This window comes from Momordica charantia (assembly GCF_013281855.1).
Source record: "Momordica charantia cultivar OHB3-1 chromosome 6 unlocalized genomic scaffold, Mcharantia_2.0 BLBB01000006.1, whole genome shotgun sequence".
NCBI classification, from domain to species: Eukaryota; Viridiplantae; Streptophyta; class Magnoliopsida; order Cucurbitales; family Cucurbitaceae; genus Momordica; species Momordica charantia.
Window position 1 is genome coordinate 2610679 of NW_028275164.1, and position 23949 is coordinate 2634627.

General features: G+C 35.4%; 5 protein-coding genes across 5 annotated transcripts; 2 read left to right on the forward strand and 3 right to left on the reverse strand.

Moving 5' to 3' along the window:
• Positions 1-1106: 1106 nt before the first annotated feature.
• LOC111006925 (uncharacterized) lies at positions 1107-5026 on the forward strand. Its single transcript, XM_022279030.2, has 6 exons — positions 1107-1903; positions 2132-2346; positions 2602-2893; positions 2991-3076; positions 3151-3242; positions 4210-5026. The coding sequence occupies exons 1-6, from the start codon at positions 1634-1636 to the stop codon at positions 4455-4457; spliced, it is 1203 nt and encodes a 400-aa protein (XP_022134722.1). The 5' UTR covers positions 1107-1633; the 3' UTR covers positions 4458-5026.
• A 1974-nt stretch (positions 5027-7000) lies between these two features.
• On the reverse strand, positions 7001-7445 carry LOC111007315 (non-specific lipid-transfer protein 2). The gene has a single exon (XM_022279632.2). It carries the CDS (start codon positions 7395-7397, stop codon positions 7116-7118), a length of 282 nt encoding a protein of 93 aa, XP_022135324.1. The 5' UTR covers positions 7398-7445; the 3' UTR covers positions 7001-7115.
• Positions 7446-9952: 2507 nt separating this feature from the next.
• On the reverse strand, positions 9953-12636 carry CYP77A5P (cytochrome P450, family 77, subfamily A, polypeptide 5). Its single transcript, XM_022278874.2, has 7 exons — positions 11987-12636; positions 11613-11723; positions 11141-11357; positions 10648-10981; positions 10483-10544; positions 10302-10374; positions 9953-10164 (listed from the first exon to the last, which is right to left on the reverse strand). Coding segments are annotated over exons 1-7 (1299 nt in total). The 5' UTR covers positions 12488-12636; the 3' UTR covers positions 9953-10163.
• Positions 12637-13817: 1181 nt separating this feature from the next.
• On the forward strand, positions 13818-17308 carry LOC111007394 (uncharacterized). Its single transcript, XM_022279747.2, has 4 exons — positions 13818-14176; positions 14638-15033; positions 16203-16617; positions 16997-17308. Exons 1-4 carry the CDS (start codon positions 13930-13932, stop codon positions 17196-17198), a joined length of 1260 nt encoding a protein of 419 aa, XP_022135439.1. The 5' UTR covers positions 13818-13929; the 3' UTR covers positions 17199-17308.
• Positions 17309-18840: 1532 nt separating this feature from the next.
• LOC111006815 (uncharacterized) lies at positions 18841-21685 on the reverse strand. The gene is made up of 2 exons (XM_022278891.2): positions 20397-21685; positions 18841-19895 (listed from the first exon to the last, which is right to left on the reverse strand). Exons 1-2 carry the CDS (start codon positions 21512-21514, stop codon positions 19031-19033), a joined length of 1983 nt encoding a protein of 660 aa, XP_022134583.1. The 5' UTR covers positions 21515-21685; the 3' UTR covers positions 18841-19030.
• Between the last annotated feature and the right edge of the window lie 2264 nt (positions 21686-23949).

A 23949-nucleotide genomic window follows, 5' to 3' on the forward strand; every position in this document is an offset into this window, starting at 1 on the left:
TTTTAGTTTTGAAGTATTATAACAAGGAAAAAGTATTAGATACTAATTCAATACTTAATTTTAACTTTCATTTATTTTCGTTACTAAACTTTCAAGACGTTATCGTGTATTTTCAGCTTTGGTTATAGTGTTTATTTTAGTTACTGTACTTTTTAAAAGTGATCATTTTAGTATCATCAAATTTTTTATCTCATTCTTTTGTTCACAATTTCAACACAATACTATAATCAATAAGGGTTCGTTTTTTAACGTTTCCATTTATTGTTTATTCTTTATAATTTTCTTAAGAAGTCTAAGCATTTTGTAACTAACTATGTTTATTGTTTTTCTTCTTTTTTGAAAAAAAAAATCTCAAAATCGTATATAAATTTTGAAAACAACCCAAACAAATTATATTCTTTCTTGTTATAATTTTCAATTTTCTCCAAAAACATAAATAAAAAGAGTGGTTTATTATACTTGAGTTTATTGATATTATCAAACGAGTTCTAAACTTCCTGAAATGTAACCAATTTTACATTAAATTTTTTTTATAGTAGGCAGAACTTGTTTAGATTATTGCCCGAAGGAGTTATTCAATTATCAAGGCAAAGGACAAAACAACTCTTACATGAAAATATGAAATAAGTTATATTTCCTAATTACCATAGCAAATTGAAATGCAAAGATATTTGCAATATATTTTTAACAATTTAAAGTTGTAGAAAAATGATTGTTAATTACCACAAAATAGGTAGAGATTTTCTCAAAGAAAAAAAAAAAAGAAATTTCAGCGAAATAAGTATAAAAGTACTTCTCCGACTAAAATTTCCAAGGCTATATTTGACAATTCACACGAGTGTCACCTACTCGTGGTTCGCACGTGTCACACCTACCACGTTTTCACGTGCCAACCACACGTCGACGTTTTCACTTCACCAACGCAACGAAGCCACCAATCACTGTTTCTTTTAAACAATTTACTTACTTCCCCAAAATTATTCATTATTTCAATCTTTACCCAAGAAAGAAAAAATTTCTAACAAAAAACCCCCGAAGTTTGCTTTAATTAAAAAATAGAATCTAAATAGTAAATATATTTTTGCTAAATTATTATAGTATGTCATCTTCTTCCTTTATAATACACTCTCTGGTTCAGGCTTCTCTCTCTCTCTCTCTCTCTGCACTTTCCTTCTCGCCAGGTTTCTTAATTCACACAAAACGCATTTGGGTCATTCATTGCGTGCGTGCTTCACATCTTCGCTACGAAGTTTTTTTCAAATTGATTTTTCAGTTTTCTTCTTGATTCGGCTCCTTCTGTAATTTGGGTTTCTCTCTGATCTCGATTCAATTCAGCGTTTGGGGAAACTGGATTTCGAGTCTTAGCAGCAAGAACAAAGAAGATATTAAAGAATCAGCATCCCCTTTGCTTTTAAGCGTCATTTCATCGGCTTTATACTACTTTGGAGTTTGGGCGTCGGTCCAACTGCGACGTCCATAAGTAACCCATAATTTCTTTTTCTTCATTTCCCCATTTTTATTCCGCTGGGTTGAGTTCATTTTTTGCCCATTTCAGAGAAAAAGGTAGAGAACTTTGGGTTTTGGGTTTCCCCCATTGTAATCTGGGTTTCTTGTTTTTCGTCTGGCGATAGAAATGTTTGGAACTGCGTTGCAGTTTGGGGGAATCAAGGGTGAGGATCGGTTTTATATTCCAGTAAAGGCAAGGAAGAATTATAATCAGCAAAAGCCGTCGAGGAGACCCGTCAAGAGCGATGAAACTGAGAGCCCTTCTTCAGATATGAAGACCAAAGTCGTGGCTTCTACTACTAAGCCTTCTAAGCCATTAACTCCTCAGCATAAGAGCAACTTGGAGAGATTCTTGGACGCCACAACGCCTTCAGTTCCAGCGCAGTACTTCTCTAAGGTGGGTGTTTGCGAAAGAAAGTTGATTAGACGTAAGCTTGATTGGTAGCTGAGAAAAATGGACTAAATAATCAAATTTGGATCAGTATCTTATTTCAGTTTCTTTTAGCCTTTTATGGTTTTCGTCTCTTCCAGTTTAGATTGTCTAGAATGCTCCCTTTTGAGGGTTTTCTCTTTCTTTCACTGTTTTTGTTTATTTGAATTTGTGATCTTGTTTTTTTGTTTCCAGACAACTATGAGGGGTTGGCGGACTTGTGATATTGAGTTTCAACCTTATTTCATTCTGAATGATCTGTGGGAGTCTTTCAAGGAGTGGAGTGCATACGGTGCTGGAGTTCCTTTAGTACTTAATGGAGGCGACTCTGTTGTCCAATATTACGTTCCATATTTGTCTGGCATCCAAATATATGGTGAATCTGCAATGAGATCAGATTCTAAGTGCAGGTATTTGATCTTTGTTTGGAATATATGTATTCATATTAGTACTTGAATTCTTCTGCTTGAAATTTAAATATCTGTTTTTAACATATCATGAGCAATTCTACTAAGTTGTATTTTCTATTCTAATTTTGCCACTCTTTTAGATGTGATCATAAACTTTTTCCATCATTCTCAAAGTACGATGGGGATGCTGGCTGATGGTGAATTTTACTCTGAAGGTGAATTTTGCCTTCTAACTGATGTTTCTTATATTGGTAGGCTGGCTGGTGAGGACAGTGACCTCGACTCCTCCAGGGATACAAGTAGCGACGGTAGCATTGAATATGAAGTTGGAAAAAACTCTCAAATTTCTAGGGAGCAATGGGTTCATGACCTTCTAACTTGTGAAAACACACTTAAAATGAGAAATATGTCTGTAAGAGATGAACATTGCATGATACAAGAAGGTTTTTCGAGTGATGATGGGGATGCTGGAAATCCTAGGAGTGTTTTGCTCTTTCAGTTTTTTGAGCAAGATCTTCCTTATCAACGAGTTCCATTGGCTGATAAGGCTAGTTGGTTTTTTAGTTCATAAAGTAGTTATATTGTTACACATTTTGCTAATTTGAAAACTTTATTAATTTCTAGTATTATTTATATTATGACAGATATTTGATCTTGCTTACCAATATCCTGGTTTGAAATCTTTAAGAAGTTGTGATATCCAGCCAGCCAGTTGGGTCTCTGTCGCATGGTAAATATTTGCTGATTCAATGATATTAATAGCTTTGTAAAACATGCTGTTCATTTCATCCATTGGAATTGTAGGTACCCGATATACCGTATACCCACCGGTCCGACATTAAAAGATTTGGATGCTTGCTTTTTAACATATCATTCCCTTTCGACTCCCATTAGAGGTAATATGACATTCTTAGTTTTCTTTTGGTTTGCATCTGTAATTTGCGTAGCCTTCAAGATACATGTTTCCTAGGCTCCATTCTTCACTCATTGCTTATGTATCTTCTTTCTAGTCATTGCCTTTTTTTGATTTGTAACTTTTATCCTTTGAATACATAGAGCTCATTCCACTTGAACATACACTTCAATAATTGAAAGAATGATCTCTTCCCCTGTGACTACCAATGAAAAGTTAGAGTATATGGGGGAAATCAATGAAGATTTAATTCTTTTAAAATTTAAACTGACCAAAAACTTATTGGTGTGTACATATATGGAGCTATATTCTGTTAAATCATGGATTGATTGTATAAGATGCATTATTCACATGTGCATAGGAAATCTCTATAATTTTTCTAAAAACTAAATTTAGGTTTTTGCATTCATTCTTCATCTTGTTCTCACTAAAATTTATTCCGAGTTCGAGTAATATTTCATATTTTGAATGATCTGAGTATTGCGTTAAATATTTTGCTGCTTTCTCAAACCAACTTCTGAGGTTTATATATATATAAATTTATTGGGGTTGGAGGGAGGGGAGGGTAAATTGGAGCTTGCTTATTCATTGTTTTTGTGCTCATTCTTTAAGCACATTTTGATATTGTTTCTTTACCTAGTTTTTATGTCCTCACTTTTCTGCTCAAGAAAATTCTTATTGCATCAACTTATTTCTAGCATGATCAATATTCTTATTTCTTCCTATAAATGGTTTCTATCTACTCACCATCGGAAAGGTCTGGTCTAAATGCACTGACCTATAGCTCTTTTGTTTCAAAATATATAATGCATTATCTACTTTTCTGTTTCGTTTGGAGCTCTTATGTACTCAAGCCTGTTTGTTATCAGTAGCCACCATTGTCTACCAAAATTCAGTTTTGTCGGCGCTCTTTAAAGATTGTATTTTTGGCTCGTTCGTGTGGTTCACAGGTAATGGACATGGCCAGGCACCAGTGATGATATATCCAAATGACATGGATGGTGTCCCAAAGGTCTCCTTGCCTGTTTTTGGATTGGCTTCTTACAAGCTAAAAGGCTCAATTTGGGCGCAAAATGGAGTCAAGGAGCATCAGATGGCAAATTCTCTGATGCAGGCAGCGGATAACTGGCTGAGGCTTCTTCAGGTTCATCAACCTGATTTTCAGTTCTTTGCATCGCACGGGACGTACTGGAGATGACAAACGATGACTCGAGATGTGTCTCTACCTCCATGCTACCCGCTTGAACTACAGCCCAAAATAACAAACTCAGTCGCATGTCAACGATTGTTAATGATGCATTTTGATTTTGGGTGGCTTTGTTCTTTCTGGGAATACATTTCATAGAGGCAGGTAAGAAAAAAGTTCACAGCAACTTGTTAAAAACATGTGAAATGGTGGAGAACTAGTAAAACTGTGAAATGGGAGTGGTAGCAGAACAGAACAGGGCTCAAATGAAGTGGAATCTGAAGGGCAAAAAGCAACATGGAATACATAATGGCAATCAAGATGCAGGTTGTCTATCATTTTACACTTAATCCATGGAAACTTGGGGAGAAGTTAATCTCTTTTTGTGCACTCCCTTCAAATTCAGAGTCGTCATGGTTTGTTTTGTTGATCGACGTGTTCTTCAATATAGTTTCGTCAAACTTCTACGTCAAGAAGTATAAATTTCCATGTATATTACGTATGTTTTTGATGTGATGTATCTTTCTTTAGAATTGAAGAAGTATAAATGAAAGAGATTAGATCGAATTTCATATCGAAAACAGTAGATACCATCTTTGTGTGTAGCATTTTATATCTTAGACTGAACTGGAATCGTATTCCCCATCCACTGCTTGACAGAAATCCCACCAATGGAGAATCGCAGAATTCTCTTTCCCCCATCCACTGGGAATGGTATTCTGTTTGTGACTTTGAACTTTACAGAAGAATTTTTCATTATATCTTACCTCCATTGAAATTCTGTTGAAAGAAGATGATGTTGAAATTGTTAATGTAACATATTGGCCCAGACTATAAAGAGACGATAAATGTGCTTATTGGGCAGTAGCCATATAAAAATTTCATAGTAATCAATAAAAGATTATTCCTCGGTAAAGTATATTTTTTACTTTAGTATTTTTAGTTAATATCAAACATTACTTTATATTTGACATGGACCAAACAAAATGATCCATTTTTTCTGACCATCTAATTTTTGTATGCAAAATATTTTTTGAGTATGGAATTCATTCTTCAACATTGTTCTTGTTTTCTTGGACCTCAATTCCCTATGGAATTGGAGTTTTCCATTCACAATCCAAACACAAACCAAAGTAGAAAAAAGCAATGCATCATAAAAGTCAAAAGGGTTTCTTTGACTTCACTTTTTATCATGAGAAAAGGTTTATCTCTTTCTTATCTCTCCCTCCCTCCAAGAAAAGTGGATGAGATATTAAAGAGAGAGAGAGAGAGAGAGAGAAAAAAAAAAGAACTTGAAAAGAAAAGAAATTTAAATAATGATATTAGGTTAAAGTGGAATTAGTGTTAAATCCATTATCTTAAGTCGGTTGTGGAGCATTAAGGGGCACTAATTTAATTTAGGTACATTAAATGAAAGAAAAAACTTCTCATCAATGTGTTACATTTTTTTTCTCTGTCTCATATCTCCCATTTTTCTCTCTTACGCGATGCTTCACCTTCAATTTTTTTTTCAATCTCTTATTGGACTTTTAATTCAATTTTACTATATTATTTTCAAATTTATTGTATCTTTTCTTATCGCATCTTTTCAATACTATATATTTATATTTTAAAAAAATATATTTTTTCCTGGTTACAAAAAAGAAAAAAAAATCTAATATTTTTCTACTTGCAACAACAAAACTTGATATTTTTTTCACTATTCAAAGTTACATAGACTAGAAAGTTGAACCTAAGAAAAAATAATCATATCTTTCCATTTATTTTTTTTCGTCATGTTTTTTAAATATAGAAGAATAAGAGAAATACTTAGTGATTTTGTGAAATAGAAATAAAAAACTTAAAAAGAGAAATAAAGAAAAGTGAGTCATTCTACAGGGGAGAAAGATGAGTAAGCATGAAATAGGAAAATACTTAGCTACTCAGTAGTAAGTTGTTAAAAGGAAGAACCAAGTATTTTCCATTTAAATAGTTAGATTTATTGAAGACACAGGTATGAGAGAATGCAATACTTTTAAATACGGAGAAGCAAAGATCATTCTTACATGGTTCTCAAAAAAACAATAAAGGATGATTCTTACGCTGGTTTATAGCTCACTAGGCAGACTTCTGTTCATAATTCATATATGTGCACAACCAAACTTCTTGATAATTGATTTTCCCAACCACTATTCTTCTCAAAGTGTGATGGTAGAATTAAGGATTTTGAAAAAAAAAATATTTAATTCGAATCGATTTTCTAAAATTAGCAAGTGATACCAATTTAAAGTGATTTTAAACTTTGCTAAAATCAATTTTCTAATTTGCCAAATATGATCAATGAAAAAGAAGTAATTTTGACCATGACAAAAGTGATTTTGATCCGTCAAAATCACTCTGAAATCAAATCAAATATGAGAGATGAATCGCCCATGTATAATACTTTCACGTCAAAAGGTTTTGGACAAAAATTTCAAGGTCTTTTATTCAGCATACATGAAATAAGTTGACTTATGAAAGTTTTTCATGAAACAGAGAGTTGGATCACAGAATTATCCAAAATACACACACACACAAAAAGAAAACTCCATTATTTTAACATAAAAGTCACAAACAGAGTTATAACACAATACATATTACATAGGGAAGGAAATGAAACAGAGGAACTCCATATATATATATGGATTCAAACTAGCAAGTGGGGAATGGAGTTCCACAGTCAGAGGCGACTCTCCTGGCATTGGGAGAGTCCACGAAGCTCCTAAGCGAAGGGTTTTTGAGGTAGCCGCACAGGCACGGCTTCTGCTCCTTGATCTTGCTGCAGCACAGCGCCGACGGCGGGCTCGATGATATTATGGCGCCCACGCACGGGCTCATTTGCATTGGGCTGCATGTCACCGCCCATCCCACCTCCACCACTCCCGCAACAACCACTGCCACCAAAATCGCCAGTCCCCACGAGTTCACCTTCATTTTTTCAGCTTATATTGTTGGTGCTTTGCTCATGCCTTGGGTTTGGCCTCTCTCTCTCTATTTATACACACCATCCAGAATGAGGGCTACAAAGTGGAGAGGAATTATTAAACTATAATATTATCATTATTATTGTTTATTGGGAGCAGCACAACTCCATCATTCCTACCTCAACATCATACGTTTAATTATATCGGTTAAGTTCTAACCTCAAAGGTCGGAGGTTCGAATTTCTCAATTTACAATATGATATTCTAATATATATAAAAATTTATTCAATATTTGCCCTCTGAATAACTATTTCATATGAGTTTGAAATACTCTTCTTTGACTTCTCTTGCATGCATCCAACAATATACAGTGATCTAATGATTTATCAAAAAAAGTGGTTAAAAGTTATTTAATTATAGTCAACCTATCTATTTTCGACCAAAAAATGGTGAGTTAGAATATTCACCTCCACATGCTGTACTATAAAAATAGTTATTTAGTTATAAGTATGATTGATTGGGAATTATTTTGAGTTATATGGACACGAAATTTAGACGTATTTTTTCTTTGTACTTACCACTATTAAAAAATTGACAGTTATTTATTATATTTTATCTCTTCTTTTATGCATTATCTTTGTTAGTTGTTAATTTTTTTAATGGTGATAAGTAGGAGAGATGCCTGCACTCATCGGTCACACCTAAGTTTTATTTTTTATTTTGGTATGCATCCAATACATATATATAAAAGTTACAGTCACAATGATTAATACTCTTTTTAAGAAAGTATTTTTAGGGCTAAAAAGAACTTTCCAACCCTATATATACACTTGACCAAGCTTATTTAATTTGTTATTTAAATAAAAAATAATATTTTACTTTGCATAAAAATATTTTTAATGATTAAATTTTCCTATTGCAATTTCTAAATACCATAATCTAAAATACTTGTTTATGTATATATCTGTAACATTTTTCAATTTTTTTATTCAACAAGAATATGAAGATTTGAACCATTTATCTTAGTCTTTACGTACAAATTTATTTCAGTATAATTTAAGGTGAAAGGTTCAGATAATGAGTGAATATTAGTGTGATGTGGCAATTGGAGTACTTTCTGTCCTATTTTTATAGCCACGTGGAATTTCATCATTGAGTGGCACCTAAAATTCCATTAATTTATGTGAACACACTTGAGAAAAAGAGTGGGTGTGTGCAAATATTGCTTCTGCCACATACATCATTTTGCGCAATAACCACAAGTTCTACTTTAATCATCATAACCCATTTGCAACATTAAAAATATGAAGATGGAGAGAGAGCAAAGAAGTGGCAATATATACTGATTACTTAATGTGTTATTAATTTCCATTTTTCTTTTTTTTCTTACAACAACATGACCATTAGAAGAAATGTGTACTCTACTGACCCGATCCTTATTGAAAACATTCAAAATGGAATGGTTATTTTTATTTTATGCTGTAAATTTGTTGTAAATGAGTATGGTGTTACTATACATTCATGTGGATGAATTAGGTGAAAAATGGTGGAAATGAAAGTTCCAATCCTAGTAGGTGCAGAAAGAACTCTTTGAAGAAGACTGTTCGAGAGTTTGCTCGAAAGAACTAGCATACCAAGGGGGATTTTTTTATTACTTGAACCACAGTTATACACTCAAGTAAGAGCTTTGTTATGTAAATATAAGATAGGGACAAGCCTTTCAGCAATTCAACGATATTTTAATGATGTGACAATACATAGTAATACAGATTGGACTCTATTCCATTCTTTACAAAGTGGAAAGTTGAAATTACTGAACTTTTTTCACAATGGAAGAATTCAAATTCTTTAGATTACAAAAACAAACTTCAACTTGTCATTTTTTTTTTAATTAGAGAGAATTGTAAAGGGAAAAAGAAGGATCTAGTGGTAGAGGTGGGAGGATAAATTTATGGTTATGTAGTAGAGTGGTCCATTTAGGTTGGAGATTGAAAGAAGTGGTAGCTATTATTATGTGGCCCTTCAAGATCAATATGGTTATGGATTCACCTTTTGAATCCTCATGCTCTGCTTTATTCATATATTGTAGCTCATATTGGTGTCATCATTTATCACGTATAAACTTTAAGCATGCCCTCCTTTTGGAACCATTCCACTTGCCCTCCTTTTGGATGTCCTGTTAATAAGTAGAGATGAAGTGGATTCTAGGACAACAAATATTAACAATCTAAAGGGCCAACCTGAGCTCAACTTGTTCATAAGTTTAGTAGTATTTTGTTAGGAAACTTGCATCTGTTCTCATAGTCCAAGTCAAACAATGGATCATATCTGAGAATTTGGATCATTTTATAGACCTGGTAAAAGTTAGTTTAAGTGGAATACATTTCCATCCAGTTTGAAGGCTGGTTAAAAATGTTCTGCTCAAGGAGTTGTCAGCAAGTTAAGAGTTTAAAATGAAAAAAGCAACTGTTTTCTTGATGTTTTTACCATGGTTGTAGACTTGTAGTCATTAACTAGTTGTGAATGTGTAGTAAGAAATCAACCAGAGCTATGACAAGATGTACATCTATGAATCCTGATCAACATTCATGAAAAATATCCTACGATTCCGATATTTAAAATACAAGGTTCAAATAAAATTAGTATATAGAAAGGTTCTATAATTCTCAATTACAAGACTGCCCAGAGAATTCGGACTTGGAAAGGCTTTTGTTCAGGTGAAAGCATGAACTGAAAGTTCCGCTTATGTAGAAGGTTCGATTGAAAGCAATTGTCATCTACAAAAATTACACATATGCATCTGTATCAGTACTGAGTGAAATCAACCAAGGTTCATGTAAAATCGAAGTCCCATGGCACCTAAAGTAGCAGATAAGCCCATATCTGCATTTTTAAAGGAGACTTTACAACTTACCATGCAATGTTATCCCAGTGAAGAAAACCACCATGGCCCCTGGCATTTGTGAACTTGTAGACAGCACCAGAAACTACTTGCCAAATTTCATTACAATTAGATCAGAGTTACCAAACAACTTACAGGTTTTGGGAAATCTAAAACTTAAATGAACCCAAGTTGAAGATTGAGCTGAGAATACCTTCATAACCCCCATGAACTGGGTCTTCTGACAACAGAAGAGGTGTATCTAAGTCGATGTATCTGCAATTGGACAAAAAACAATTGAGATAATGAGAAATGTAAAAATGAACATGCGTGATAAACCAACTAGGCATGTATTCTTGTTTATAAGGACTGTGAATACTTGAAACACCCAAGGCCAGCAGCAAGATGACCAGAAAAGCCCATGGCAAGTCGAGTCTCTACCATACCACCAATCATCAAAGTCAATCCTGAAGCCCTCGCTACTTCGATGATCTCAATGGCCCCCAAAACTCCAACTTTGGCAAGCTTAATATTTATGACATCTGCAAGGTCCTCTTCCACTATTCTCTTAACATCAGTTAAACTCCGGCAACTCTCATCAGCTGCAACAGATATCCCAAATTTATCTCTAGCGATGCGACTAACTTGTCCAAGACCCTCCCAGTTGTCTCTATGAACTGGTTGCTCAAATAGAGTAGGAGTCACCCCCAGTTCTGTATGAATAATCATTCCATCTTTAGGGAAACCACACATTAAAAAGAAAGTAAAGCACAAAATTCTAGAAATTTGCAGGGATGAAAAGGGAGCAGATATTTCAAAAGGCCCTAAGGTGGACAAAATTGATGCCAAGTACAGAGGTACTCATCCATTACCATATAATTTTGCAAGAACTTGTATAGCTTCCTCAGTGCCATACCCCTCATTAGCATCCAGGATAAATTCGCATTCAGGATGGACCATTCTTATGCACTGAAGAACTTCAATATCCGCTTTTAGATCCTTTCCAACCTTTAGCTTCAAAGTCTTGAATCCTTGCTCACGGTATTTTGAAGCCAATTTGGCAGCATTAGAAGCAGAAGTAATAGGAATCTGCATAAATAACATGGATGAGAGTAGTTCTGCGACACTTTCTTTTGGCTTACTTCTAACCGTAATGATTAGGATTTCGTTTTATCCCAATATTTACTGAGTTTATTGGGATGAAGCTAAAAGAATCCACTGCAGTCCATGACCAAAATCTCCAGAAACAAGGGCAATGTCAAAAGGCCAACTACATCATCTCCAGTAATGAATGAGATTCAAAGTAACAAACCGATACAATGAAATGGCTAAAATTAGACTTACTGTTATATCAGTGGTTATACTATCTGAAACTCCACCAAACAGCCTCCATAGAGGAATGTTAATGCTGTTAGCAACTGCATCAATCAACGCCATCTCAACTCCTGCTCTGACCTTCAATGGTGTAGAGGATATACAGTGATTAAAAGAACGTGGGTTTGGGAACTAACAGATTGGTTTTAAAAGATACATTTTCATGGTGTGTGAAAATGGGCTTTCCAAGTATTATGTTACGAAGCCACGCAACAAAATCCTTCTACTTCTAGGGAAGCAATTCTTCATCTCACGGTCTTACCAAAATCAAAATGCATAACATTGCCAGTAACGAAACAGAAAAAGAAAGTCAAAAGCCAAAATCCAGTGTGCTAATCACTCACAGAAGCAAATTCGTGTCCAGGAAGAACCTCGCTGATCTGCATCATCGCTGAGCGCAAAGTAGTCGGCGGTCTCTGTTGCAATAACTCACAAGCCTCCTTGGCCTTTGCCATGGCAGTAGGCTGATCCTCCGCAGTGACAAAAGGCAAAATCGGCGCCTCACCCCATCCAACGCACCCATTACTCAACTCAATCCTTATCGCTACATTCTCCACCATTTCAAGCCTCGAAGATGCAATCGTAAATGGCGCAACCAATGGCACATTCAGTGGCCTATTCTCTGCTCTCTGCACATTTACAGTGAACGTCTCCATTAAATTATTGAACCCGAAGCTCGTTCTGGCTTCAACCGGTGCTGCCGCCGCCGCCGCCATCTGCTTCACACACTGTGGGAAAATGGGTATAGATGGTTTTCCCTTTCGCTGGCTTCGAGCGTTGAACAATGGACAGTAAATAGACGCAGTATAGGATTTCAATTGCATAGAGAACCCAGCAAAACTCATGAGAGTGTTGAGGAGAGGATTGGAGCTGTGAGTTTGGGGAATTTGATCTCCGCCGCTGATCAACGATCGGCCGGCAACGGAGAAAGCGAACAATTGACTTTGTCATTCTTCGTTTTCTCAAGTACAAAACCAGAAGACAACAAAACAAAGCACGGTGCCGACTGCAATTTTTTAACTTCCCTTGTGGCCAGAACCGTACAAATTTTATTTATATTTTAATTTTCAATAATCAATCTTTTTTTAAATAAGGTTATATGTTTACTAATCTTCTTGTATTTATATGTTAATATTTTATTGGTCTACATGTTGATATCAATAAATTATTATTTTTTTAGTATAATAAGTGGGGAATTATTATTTGTTATTAGATTCTGGCTCTGAAAAAATTTCTATTAAATATTTGTTTATTAAATTCATACAAATTAATTACAATTTTAGTTCTATCTCATTAAACTTTGCCCATAGGTAGATTATATTTTAAATTATTTACGTCGAGCCAATATACATATAATTTAATGCTTAAGCCACAATAAATGTTTATCAAGGTTCATTCCTTAAAAAAAAAAAAATAAAAATTTACCAGGTTCTAACACCTACATACATGTCAACTTGAATATAACTAAGATATATATCACCTAAAAGTCGAATGATGGAATCCCAATCATCACATGTTAAAAAAAAAAAATCTATGTCTACTACCTCATAATTGCAATGTGATAGAGGAGAGGATCCACTGTACTTTTTATGTACACACGAATAATCTTGGTAGAGTGGCGTTTGTGGGTCCAAATTTTGTAATAGGACAATACGGTAATGGGTCGTGCTAGGAGGGGTTTAGCAAGAAGATGGTGCGAGGGGTTTTTTATTATTGAATTGTGTTGTTTTGGCTTACAAATATTCTAAGAGGGAGAGTGTGTGACTTTTAAGTATGGAAAAAGTTTATCCCCTATTTATTGGTATAAGATATGTCATCTTAGATCCATTACAATATTATATCAAAAAGACAAAAAAAATTAAACTAAACTAAAAAGAGAACAACAACCTCCCATCCCAAAAGGAAGAATAGATATTTTTAACGTAATTTTTTTCAATAGTTACTTCAATCAAAAGTTTAATAAATAGTAATTTCGTGGTAAAATCACCTCAAAATATGATGGATGTTTAACAAAATGTTTTTTCCTAGAATGTCAAAAGAAGTACTTCTAACCAATATTTACGAAATTCATAACTAAAAGAAATGGTAAAAATTTAAATGTTGGGAAATAAAAAGAAAATATATATTAGAAAAAAAACAACCAAAAATTACTTATTTTCCCATGTTTTCGAATTGGCATGGGTGCATTTTCCGTCTAAAAGTGGGTAACGGCGTCCGGCACGAACAGCAGCAAAATCCCTCACTCTCCGAAATCGGATCAAACCTTAAACCCTAGACCAGGGGAGCCATGAAATGGACTCTATTGAGAAACGTCTCTCTCAGAGCTTGCCATCATCTCCTTAATTCTCCTACTTACAGGCCCAATGCCCTTCCTCCATGCTTGCTCTCTGCCCCGGCCAGGTCTCGATTCAGGCTCTTCTCTTCTGAGAACGATTCGCCGCCGAAGGATAGTTCCGAAGGTGCTCCCAAAGCGAATTTGGCGCCGGCTCAGAAGAAAGGCATATCTCTGGACGTCCAAGACGTGAGCAATAAAGGTAGTTTGCCATTGGCAATTGAAGGATTGTGAAGTCGTTATTGATATCTTGTCTCTGTTTTGTACATTTTAGTATTCATATAGTCGGCAGGTTTTCTTTGTTGATGAAAATGAATCTGTGGGACGGGAAAGCCTGTAGGTTATATTCGAACATTGGGAAGTGCTTGAAGTTAGATGATAGTTTTGATATTGGTTTTTTTTTTTTTAATTATAACAAGAAATTATGACTTTGCTTACCTCTATGATCTAATGCTTTACATTCGAGATGGGGTAACATTTGGGTGTTCTATTTTTTCGTAGCTGATGTCGGTGCTTGTTTTATTTGCTTAAGAAGTAAAGATTTCTGGATCTGACGTTGGTTCCGTGGTAAATTAGGAATTTTTTCAATGTGACTTAATCATAAGTCATGGCAGGTCAAAATAATTACATTTGTCATTTGATGCATAAAATTTCTGCCCCCAGAATTGAAAATGCGGATAGAGAAGTACTTTAAAGGTGATGAGGAGGCACTGCCATCAATTCTTGAAGCTATTCTTCAGAGGAAATTGGCTGGAAAGCACGAGGATACGGATGATGAACTTATTGAAGAACTACGAATGCAACCATTGGATGATGTCAAGGACAAAGAGTTCGAATCTGATTTTGAAGAATTGTACGAGACAGATGAAGAGATTGACGATCTTTACAATGCTAGGGATATAGTTATGAAAAAAATGGTGAAGGACGAATACTTCAACATGGATGACAAAAAATGGGATGAGCTTGTTGAGGATGGTATTAAGCATGGGATTCTGAAGGACACCAAGGAGTGTGAAGCGATTTTGGAGGATATGCTTAGCTGGGACAAACTCCTTCCAGGTTTGCCTCTTTTCTTTATACGCTTATTTTGGTTGGTATCACTCCTTAAAAGAAATAAACGTGCAACATTCCATCATCTTTCTTGTGTTACAATTTCTTATTTCTTCTTCCTGGACTAGTTATTTAGTTTCTGAGTCGAGTCACTTTTCTTTACGTTCATGCTTCTTTTCCATGTGCTTTACTTTTGGAGTAAAAGGCTTTAAATTTTTATTTTGTGGCGTTGTTTACTCTATCCATTTGTTCCTGACGGTTCATATCAACTGATTATAATTGCATCTTATTTATTTTGTACATCAGTACTATGTAGATGTTCTAAGTTATTGTTTTTTCATTCAGGCTAAAGATTCCAAATTGGCTCTGTAACGGTTTTCAATTATATTTTGCTTTATTGATATCTGGTTACTTACTCCCCTTCGGTGTTGACACAATGACAAGAGACTTGGATGTTAAAATCCACGATCTGAGTTCTCGAGCCCTTATTTGTCTCTGGTTCATTTCTTTATGCCTCGCCATTCATGCAGTTTCTCGATTTCATCCTACTGCTGAGATGTATGGCAGATGCCATGCTTATATATGTGTTTCGTGGCTATTATATTTTCTTTTTCAATCAGTCTCAGGAAAATACTAGTAACCCTTGTATAGTGCCCTCTTTTCCCTCAGAATAAATTGCTAGCCCTCTGAATAGAAAATAATTAGTGGTGAGCCCCGCTTCTCAGTGGAAAATTGTAAAACCCCACCGACTGAAAAATTGTAAGTTCCACTTATCTGAAAACCTATAATATTTCCTTGAAACTTGTACCTCCATTTGAGGCAATAAGCGTATAGCACAACTAACGAGAATAAGACTGGTTTGAGCCGAACTGATTTGTTCAGTTGAAAATTGATCTTCACTGAGCTATTGCTTTAGTCTGGTTGAAATTATTTAACAATTGAATTTCCATAAATTCATTGGGTATGGTAAAAACTGATGAAAGCTGTTAATTGGCTGGTGGTTGGTTCAAATCCTACCCAGACTGCTGACGTACGTCCTTAACCCTCCCAGTCTAACTTGTGCAATCACTCAATCATTGTTATCTTGTGTATGTATGCATGGAAATCATTACCATCTCGTATAATACTCTTTCAATAATATTTTTTTTTCCATTTCTCGGTACTTAACTGTTCATCAGATGAAATGAAGAAAAAGGTGGAAGAGAAATTCAATGAGCTGGGGGATATGTGTGAAAAAGGGGAACTTGAACCTGAAGAAGCTTACTCGATGTTCAAAGAGTTTGAAGATCAGATGGTCATGGAATATGGAAAAATGATGGAGGCGGAAGGACCACCAAAGTTTGATGAAACCGATGTGCCAGATAACAAAAAGGACTTGGATGACCCACCCGGCGAAGGGCCAATTCTTAGGTGGCAAACAAGGGTTGTGTTTGCACCAGGTGGGGATGCATGGCATCCCAAAAATCGAAAAGTGAAGTTGTCTGTTACTGTGAAGGAGCTTGGTTTATCGAAGTACCAATTCCGTCGACTGAGGGAATTGGTTGGCAAACGCTATCATCCTGGAAAAGATGAGCTTACGATTACTAGTGAGAGGTAAGGTCAACAGTGGTATGTTGTAATGTTTAATTCTCAATTCTTTGTTGATACTTCTCCTAGGACTAAGATGTTGGAGTTTGACTCGTCTTATTGGACTATAACATGTCTCTGACATAACTAATGAAGAAGCCAATTCTAGACAATAAATTAACAGGATCCATCAACACGTATGTTTTGCTCTGTTTCTTCGTTCCTCTGACTACTATAAGAAATCATTATGGTTCCTTTATCTACCAATTTGACTTTAAAATCTTTTTTTGATCAAGGAATATTTGACCATGAACCCGAACATGCGCAGTCTTTGTTATGTTTTGTTGGGTTTCCTTTTCATTATTCTACATTTGTAAAAGACTATAATTTCAATTGTATTTGTCAGGTTTGAACACAGAGAGGAAAATAGAAAGGATTGCCTTAGGACTCTTTATTCTCTGATAGAGGAGGCTGGGAAAGCCAACAAACTTGTAGAGGATGCTCGAGCTTCGTATGTTAAGGAGAGGTTGCGGGCAAATCCTCAGTTCATGGAGAGGCTGCGTGCCAAGAAGATGGGTTCACAAGTATCAAGCCCTTTGCCTGCTTGATTGTTTTGTTTCTGGATGATGCCTCCTCCAATCATTGGTAATCTTTAAAATATTTTCTTACCAAATTCGTTGTCACTATTTGTTTGTGGCAAGGAGATAGAGAAAAAACAGTGGAATTTTTAGAAACCATAAGGTGATGTTGTTGCCACTTTTTCCCCTCTGAATCAACTTATTTCCTCCTTGTAGCTGGAAAGTAGAGTTGTGTATTATTACTATTTTTAATATATAAAAAGCTTAATATTAGGGGAGACATATTGTGTTAAATTTTGTTTAGGCTTAAAAAGAGGCAAAAGGTGTGTAGTGTATGTAGTAGAACAAGTAAAAGCTTCTGTTGGGATTAGTAGCGATATGAATAATTGGTCGTGAAAAATACAGAAATTTCCTGATGTTTTATTGTCATAATACAGGAAGTTTCAGGTAGCATAGAGTTTCTTCGGAAAAGTTTCGATTTAAATTTATGTAGTACAGCAGTACTATAAATTTTATAATTTCTTCCTACACGGACTGAATTAAAGCAAATGGTCACTCAATCTTACAGTCGTAGCAATATGTTCATGTGAAAAAATTGTTTAGAGAGACTCATGACTTGAGTAGAGTTTTTTCTTTTTCTTTTTTTAATGACACCTCTTAGAAAGGTTGATTTGAGTAAAGAGAGTTTTTGATGGGGTAGAGTGAACAAATAAATGATTGTTTGAGAAGATTAAATGGTGTTCGTTTCTTGAAGATTACGTGCAAAAGCGAGCAGGGCTCACCCCCTACATGTTGTACTTAAAATATATATATATATATATATATATATATATATATTTATATTTATTGAGGATTACATAATCTCAAAAAAAAAGGTAAAGATCTTGAAATTTAAAATCATGTGAACTTAATCTCAAATAGGTAACATTATATCATACCATTATGCTCGTGACTCTAACCCATCTCTTTAAAGTTTAAACTAAAAGGACATTTTTTTTAAAGCAAATATTTTTTCCATTGATTTTTAATGAAAAGTTGAAAATTTATGTAATACGAGGACAATAAACATATCAATTTAGTTGCCAACATAAAAGATATGCCACCCAAGCTTTTGACTAGCACATCAACTTTTGTTAAGTCACCGGTAGCGATGTTAGGACCAATTGGAACTATCTTCAAGACTAGAAGTATCTTAATAAAGTACTTTTCCATTGAGCTTTTTGATGAATAATGTGGAAAATCTAAATGAATGAGAGGTTCCCAAGAGAGGAATATAATATTTCTTCCTAGGATCAAAATAACTTCAACTGATCTCAAAAGTAATTTATATTTTATGGTCTTCTGTGGCTGTGGATTTGTTCATCAACTCAGTCAATCTAATTCAGTTTCCTCAATCCTTCTATTTCCTAGCATGGTTTACAGCATCAAATATACTCCATGTTCTTGAGGAAAGTTATTACCCTTCATGCACGATCAACTAGAAGGCATAACACAAAACATTATTTCAATTGAATGTTAAGATTCATTTTATATCCCCATTTATTGACAGAACATGCAACTGAGTTTTCATGGTATCTAATTAGTATCAGGAACTTACTTCTACTGTTACTATCCTCTTTCTTAAACTTTCAAAAGTTTCCATACCAGTAGTATTACACGTTTTCTCTCAATCTGATCTAAAAGCAGAGTAATAGTGCATGGTACAAATTTTTTACCATAATATCCATCATTTTTCAGTTAAAAGCACAGGATACATCAATGAGAATACAGTTGCTTGCTTGCATTATTTTATCGAATGTGGAAGAACTAATAAGTCTTTCCGGGAAAAGGGGGAGTAAAACACAACACATAATTTACTTGTCTTACCTGATTATCTGCTGCTGATTGCCATCTGCAGGAAGCTGTCTAGAAGCGTCTGATAGAGCCGCTGCTGCTGCTGCCTGGTTCATGGTTTGGTACTGAGAAGCCATCGGGGTAGCTGTGATGTTCTGGGCTGGAGCATTAGTGTAGTCAAAACCATAATTAGCCGCACCCGAGGGAGCGACAGCTATAGATTGAGATGGATAGTTCATTTGAGCAAGACCCATGTATGGTTGCTGGTACTGATTGTGAGGAACCTGTAATAAGGGAGGAGGAGTCGAGGTCACTGCAGTTCTGTACATGTTTGCTGCCATTTCTTGCATAGCTGCTGGGGTAGCAGCCTTCTGGGCATAGAGGGGTGGCGGATTACTGTCATTGTAGGTAACTGGAGAAGAAACCATGGCAGGACTAGGTGATGCTTGCCGGTTCGGTGCAGCCATTGGAGTCTCAGCAGCACTAGATTGCACAGGCACGTTGTAGGCCTGTTGAGTCTGTGCAATGGGCATAATATAGACTGGATATTGCTGATCAATTGGATGATGGAGTTGCTGTTGAGATGGTGTTTGTGTGTAGATAGGATGATAATACGATTGAACGGGGACATGCCCGGTCGCTGCAGGATGGTGGTGGTGGATGTAATGGGTCGTGGAGTGGACAAATTGTTGTGGTTGTTGAGGCTGCTTCTGATCTAATTGTGAAGTTAATACATAGGTAGGGTCATGGAGCTGTTGAATTGGGACTTGTTGACTTGTCATGTAACCATCACTTTCAGCAATGGGAATGCCTGGAACTGTGTTGTCTCTTAAAATCTGGTCTTGGTAGTACATGGGTTTGGACTGAGAATTTGCAGATGCTATGCTACTATCGCTGTTACACCAAAAACACTTTCCAATGAAGAACCATTTCAAAACTGATTAGAAATCAACAAGAACATGTTTTCCATTCTTAATTTGGAGATGTTTCTCATGTTTAGTTTTCAATTTTTCAAAAACAGAATGTTAGAAGCACGTATGATCTTGAAAATATAAAGAAGCAAAGAACATAAATTATTGGCACGCACAAACAGCTCCAAATAAGAACATGTGCTCAGATCAGAACAATTTACAACAACTATAAGATCAAAATGAGATCATACGTACTTCACAAGAGTAAACTAGTAACTATCTTATTATTATATTTCCATAAAGAAGTTGGAAGCTCATGAACTTAAAACAGGATTTTGGAGAGAAAGGCAAAGTGAATGGGACCCAGAGGAACGGAACAAGAAATTGGGAAAACATCAGACAAATTATATTAATGAGCCAAACTAATTCAGAGCAGGTCAAATTTTGTTTTTAAAAGAAAGTCAGATTCATGCTGAATTTTTACCTGGCAACAGAATCCGGCGACGGTAGACTAAAACCGCCGCTGACGGCAGGACCGGCAACAGCCCTGTTCTGCAACATCTGTAAGGGCAATGGAGGCTTCCGAAACGCGACCGGACCACCGTGCTCCGGCCTCTCGTCGTCGGAGAAGGCACGGTTGGCGTTTTCATGATTAGGAATGGCAGTTGTTGGAACAGTTACACCAGTAGCCAAGGCCGTAGGAAGTGGAGGTACGCCAAAATTCATCTGCCCAAACTGCTCCTCCAGTCCCACCTTCGGATCTTGAACTCTGCCCTCCGTCTCCTCCACACGGACGCGTATCGGAGGCAAGTTGGACATCGACGGAACCGAAGAAGACGAGCCAAACGAAGAATCATTTTCCACCGCAGGAGAATCGGGAATGGATTGCACGTCATGGACGGAATTGCTATTATTCGCCACCTGTTTGTCAGTATGCCCAAGAGAGTCGCGACCTTGATTCTCCAAATCATTGCACGAATCACTCTCCCGAACCGCGTCGAGATCCACCATACATTCCATTGTGGCCGAATCGGAGAGCCCCCGCGGAATCATCCCGGCGGAGTTATTTAGGGCATCGACGAACCACGTTTCGTGTTTGGCATCGTCAAGCAGCGACCCCATGGAAGCCGCGGTTTCAGGCTTCGTGAAGAAGAGGAAGAGGCGGATGCGTAAAGGCTTCAGGGGTGAAGCGATGGTGATTCGGTCGTACTCTTCGATCATGTTCTCGAGATCTTCATCCGTCGCAATGGAGATGAGGGAATCGAGATCTTCGTGAGGGAGCTGGTACTTGAGGGTGAATGGCCGGCCGTTGAGGAGGGTTCGGGAGAGGCGCATGCAGAGGTCGGCGAGGGAGGAATGGCGATCGACGACGACAATGCGGGTGTCTCCGCCGACGTAGCAGAGGGATTTGTCGTGGGGGCGGGGGATAATGTGGCCGCCATAGCTGCACATGAGGCGGAGCTTGGCGCCGGGAACCGGCGCGATAGGGTCGTCCCACGAGTCGGCATTGTGGGAGCGGGGCGAGGACTCTACGGAATCCTGATAGTTGTGCTGACCGGCGGCGGCGGCCGTTGCTGCAGCGGCCGGAGGTGGTGGATCCATTTTAGTCAACCAGTACTATTGAATTCTGTTTCTCAGATGGCAAAATTAGATTCAAGATTGGAATGGAACACACAATTGGCCAATTTAATTGAAACATGGGTATTATTTAATCCTTTTTATTTCTATTCTATAAAAAAAAAGTCATGTTATTAAAAATGCCCATTCCCTTTTTTTTTAATATAATATAAAAATTTGTATTTTATGTTATAATTTGATTATATGAAATGAGAATATTTCTTACATTTCAAGTTTACATTGCAATAGTGAATTTGAGTAAAGTTATGGCAATAGTATGCATGACCTTTTCTTTGTCACTTTTTTTAGAATTGAGCAACTATATATATATTTTTATCATCGATGGACTATTTCTCGATTTTTTTAATGTAAAATCATCTTCATTACTTGTAATGGAAGAATTTTAGGAAATTTTTATCTGTACATTCATATACAACTAGTATCAAATATCCAACTCACATGACGAGAAGTTAGGCCTAATACTCATATGTACGAGTGTTTCATGTGGTGTGTTGCCACCCTCTATGCTAATCTCATACTAGCTAGCACGTCCCAATCCTAATATTACGAAGGCATAACTAATAATGTGTGACCACACCCTATACGGTCCTATCAAGTTTCATTAGTTAATTATTAGGAGAGGTACAACAATTTTTACTAGGCAATCTATGACTAGTGGTAATCATCATGTTTGGAGGTGCACTCTATGCTCTATTGAGACTTGACCAAATTCAAAACTTAAACTAACCCTTAAATTAAGTATCCTAATAATGTAATAACACGGTTCTTTTTATATTATTATCTCAACAAAACTAGATATCTTCTACTTCGAATCACTCGATCATTATGCAACTCAACTAATTAAGATACGTATATCCTTGATCAAGAGGTTGGAGAATTAAATTCCCGCCCCATATATTGCTGAAGTTGAAATTCGTATGTTGCTAAAGTTAAAAATAATTGTGGTTGGAACATGGTACATCGAAAAGAGGGATAAAATTGAAAATTCGAAGGAAGTGAGGAATGGCCATGAAATAAAAGATATGTAAAAAGTAAAAATATATAGAAGGGAATTTGAGAATTTTAAGGCATAGTAGAGTGAGATGCGTGCACTTGCTCTTCATATTTCGTGATTTTAACGCTACCTTACCCTCTTTACACTTTCCAACTTGCCCTTTTTTTCTCTTCTTCGTAAAAATATATTTTTAATTTCTATATTTCTACTAATTATTATTAATGTTATTATTTTCAATATGCGAGTAATTGTATTTTTAATAGAGATATTTAAATAAATATTGTAAAAATAAATTTTTATTTTTATTTTTTTTGAGAGAATTAAATTTTTATTTATATATATCTTTGAAATTTTATAAAAATAACACCATGAAAATTAAACTCAAACTCAAATATAAAATAAACATATTTTTTCAAATAGAGTAGAAAGTTTAAAATTAAAGAAAAGCATAATCTAAATTAAATTAAGACAAATAATTGAATTTATACTATGGAGTGAAAATTTTCAAATATTTATTACAATCTTATTTGAAGGGAATATTATGAGTAACATATACGATTAAAGGGTGTAAAATTTCTATCCTATAATTTTACACGTTATAATATAAAAGTATGGTTGAATTGTTGTTCCTTGGTTATTTTTAAATTAATAGTGTGTAAATCTAGTGTGTAACATAAATTTATGTGGGTAAGAACATATTAAAATATTAAAATTTCAAGAATATTCTCACTGCCAGCATGTGTTCATATGATAAATGGCATTTTTGGTATTTTCTGTTGCAGTCACATGATGGGTCATAGAAAATCACAATTAATACAAACTCCAATTTTGAATCTTAGTTTAATATGTACTTTTTCCGAATTTTCTAGATTTATTTTTCATATATATTTATTTTCCTCTTTATTTATTTATTTATTATTATTATTAATTAATAAATAGATTGACTTTCTCTTTTGATGTGATCTATCTGTCGACAGTTGGGAAAAGAAAAAAATAATAATAATGTAATACTGCATTTAATGAAAGTGAGGGTTTGAGATTTTTTCTCTCATCTTTTGCTAATTTAATTAAGTATAAACTATATATATATATATAATGCAAAATAATATTCATTGCTACATTTTATTATTCTAGAATTTCAAAATGTATAAAATGGGGAAGATTTATTCAAATATCTTCTTTTACAATTATTTATACATTATTGAATAATATTATTATGTAGAATTAACTCTTTACTGATTTTCGTAGTCTATTGGGACAATGAAAAAGTAATTAGAAAATTTTATGGAACTTAAAAAAGTATTTTACCTAAAAAGCATACAATCTTGTGATGCCACCTTTAAATGAGATAAATTAATAAGGTTTATGTATACGTGTGGTATGATCCAACTATTCACTACAACAA

What these genes read in the sequence shown, in the direction of transcription:
- LOC111006925 (XM_022279030.2), top strand. Translation starts at nt 1,634, where the DNA reads ATGTTTGGAACTGCGTTGCAGTTTGGGGGAATCAAGGGTGAGGATCGG. An exon ending in CAGCGCAGTACTTCTCTAAG is followed by an intron (nt 1,904 to 2,131) that starts GTGGGTGTTTGC and finishes TTTTGTTTCCAG; the next exon opens with ACAACTATGAGGGGTTGGCG. An exon ending in AGTTGGGTCTCTGTCGCATG is followed by an intron (nt 3,077 to 3,150) that starts GTAAATATTTGC and finishes TTGGAATTGTAG; the next exon opens with GTACCCGATATACCGTATAC.
- LOC111007315 (XM_022279632.2), bottom strand. Translation starts at nt 7,397, where the DNA reads ATGAAGGTGAACTCGTGGGGACTGGCGATTTTGGTGGCAGTGGTTGTT.
- CYP77A5P (XM_022278874.2), bottom strand. Translation starts at nt 12,487, where the DNA reads ATGAGTTTTGCTGGGTTCTCTATGCAATTGAAATCCTATACTGCGTCT. An exon ending in CTGGACACGAATTTGCTTCT is followed by an intron (nt 11,724 to 11,986) that starts GTGAGTGATTAG and finishes ACACCATTGAAG; the next exon opens with GTCAGAGCAGGAGTTGAGAT. An exon ending in GCTGGCCTTGGGTGTTTCAA is followed by an intron (nt 10,545 to 10,647) that starts GTATTCACAGTC and finishes GTCCAATTGCAG; the next exon opens with ATACATCGACTTAGATACAC.
- LOC111007394 (XM_022279747.2), top strand. Translation starts at nt 13,930, where the DNA reads ATGAAATGGACTCTATTGAGAAACGTCTCTCTCAGAGCTTGCCATCAT. An exon ending in CCAAGACGTGAGCAATAAAG is followed by an intron (nt 14,177 to 14,637) that starts GTAGTTTGCCAT and finishes TTCTGCCCCCAG; the next exon opens with AATTGAAAATGCGGATAGAG. An exon ending in CTGGGACAAACTCCTTCCAG is followed by an intron (nt 15,034 to 16,202) that starts GTTTGCCTCTTT and finishes ACTGTTCATCAG; the next exon opens with ATGAAATGAAGAAAAAGGTG.
- LOC111006815 (XM_022278891.2), bottom strand. Translation starts at nt 21,514, where the DNA reads ATGGATCCACCACCTCCGGCCGCTGCAGCAACGGCCGCCGCCGCCGGT. An exon ending in TCGCCGGATTCTGTTGCCAG is followed by an intron (nt 19,896 to 20,396) that starts GTAAAAATTCAG and finishes TTGGTGTAACAG; the next exon opens with CGATAGTAGCATAGCATCTG.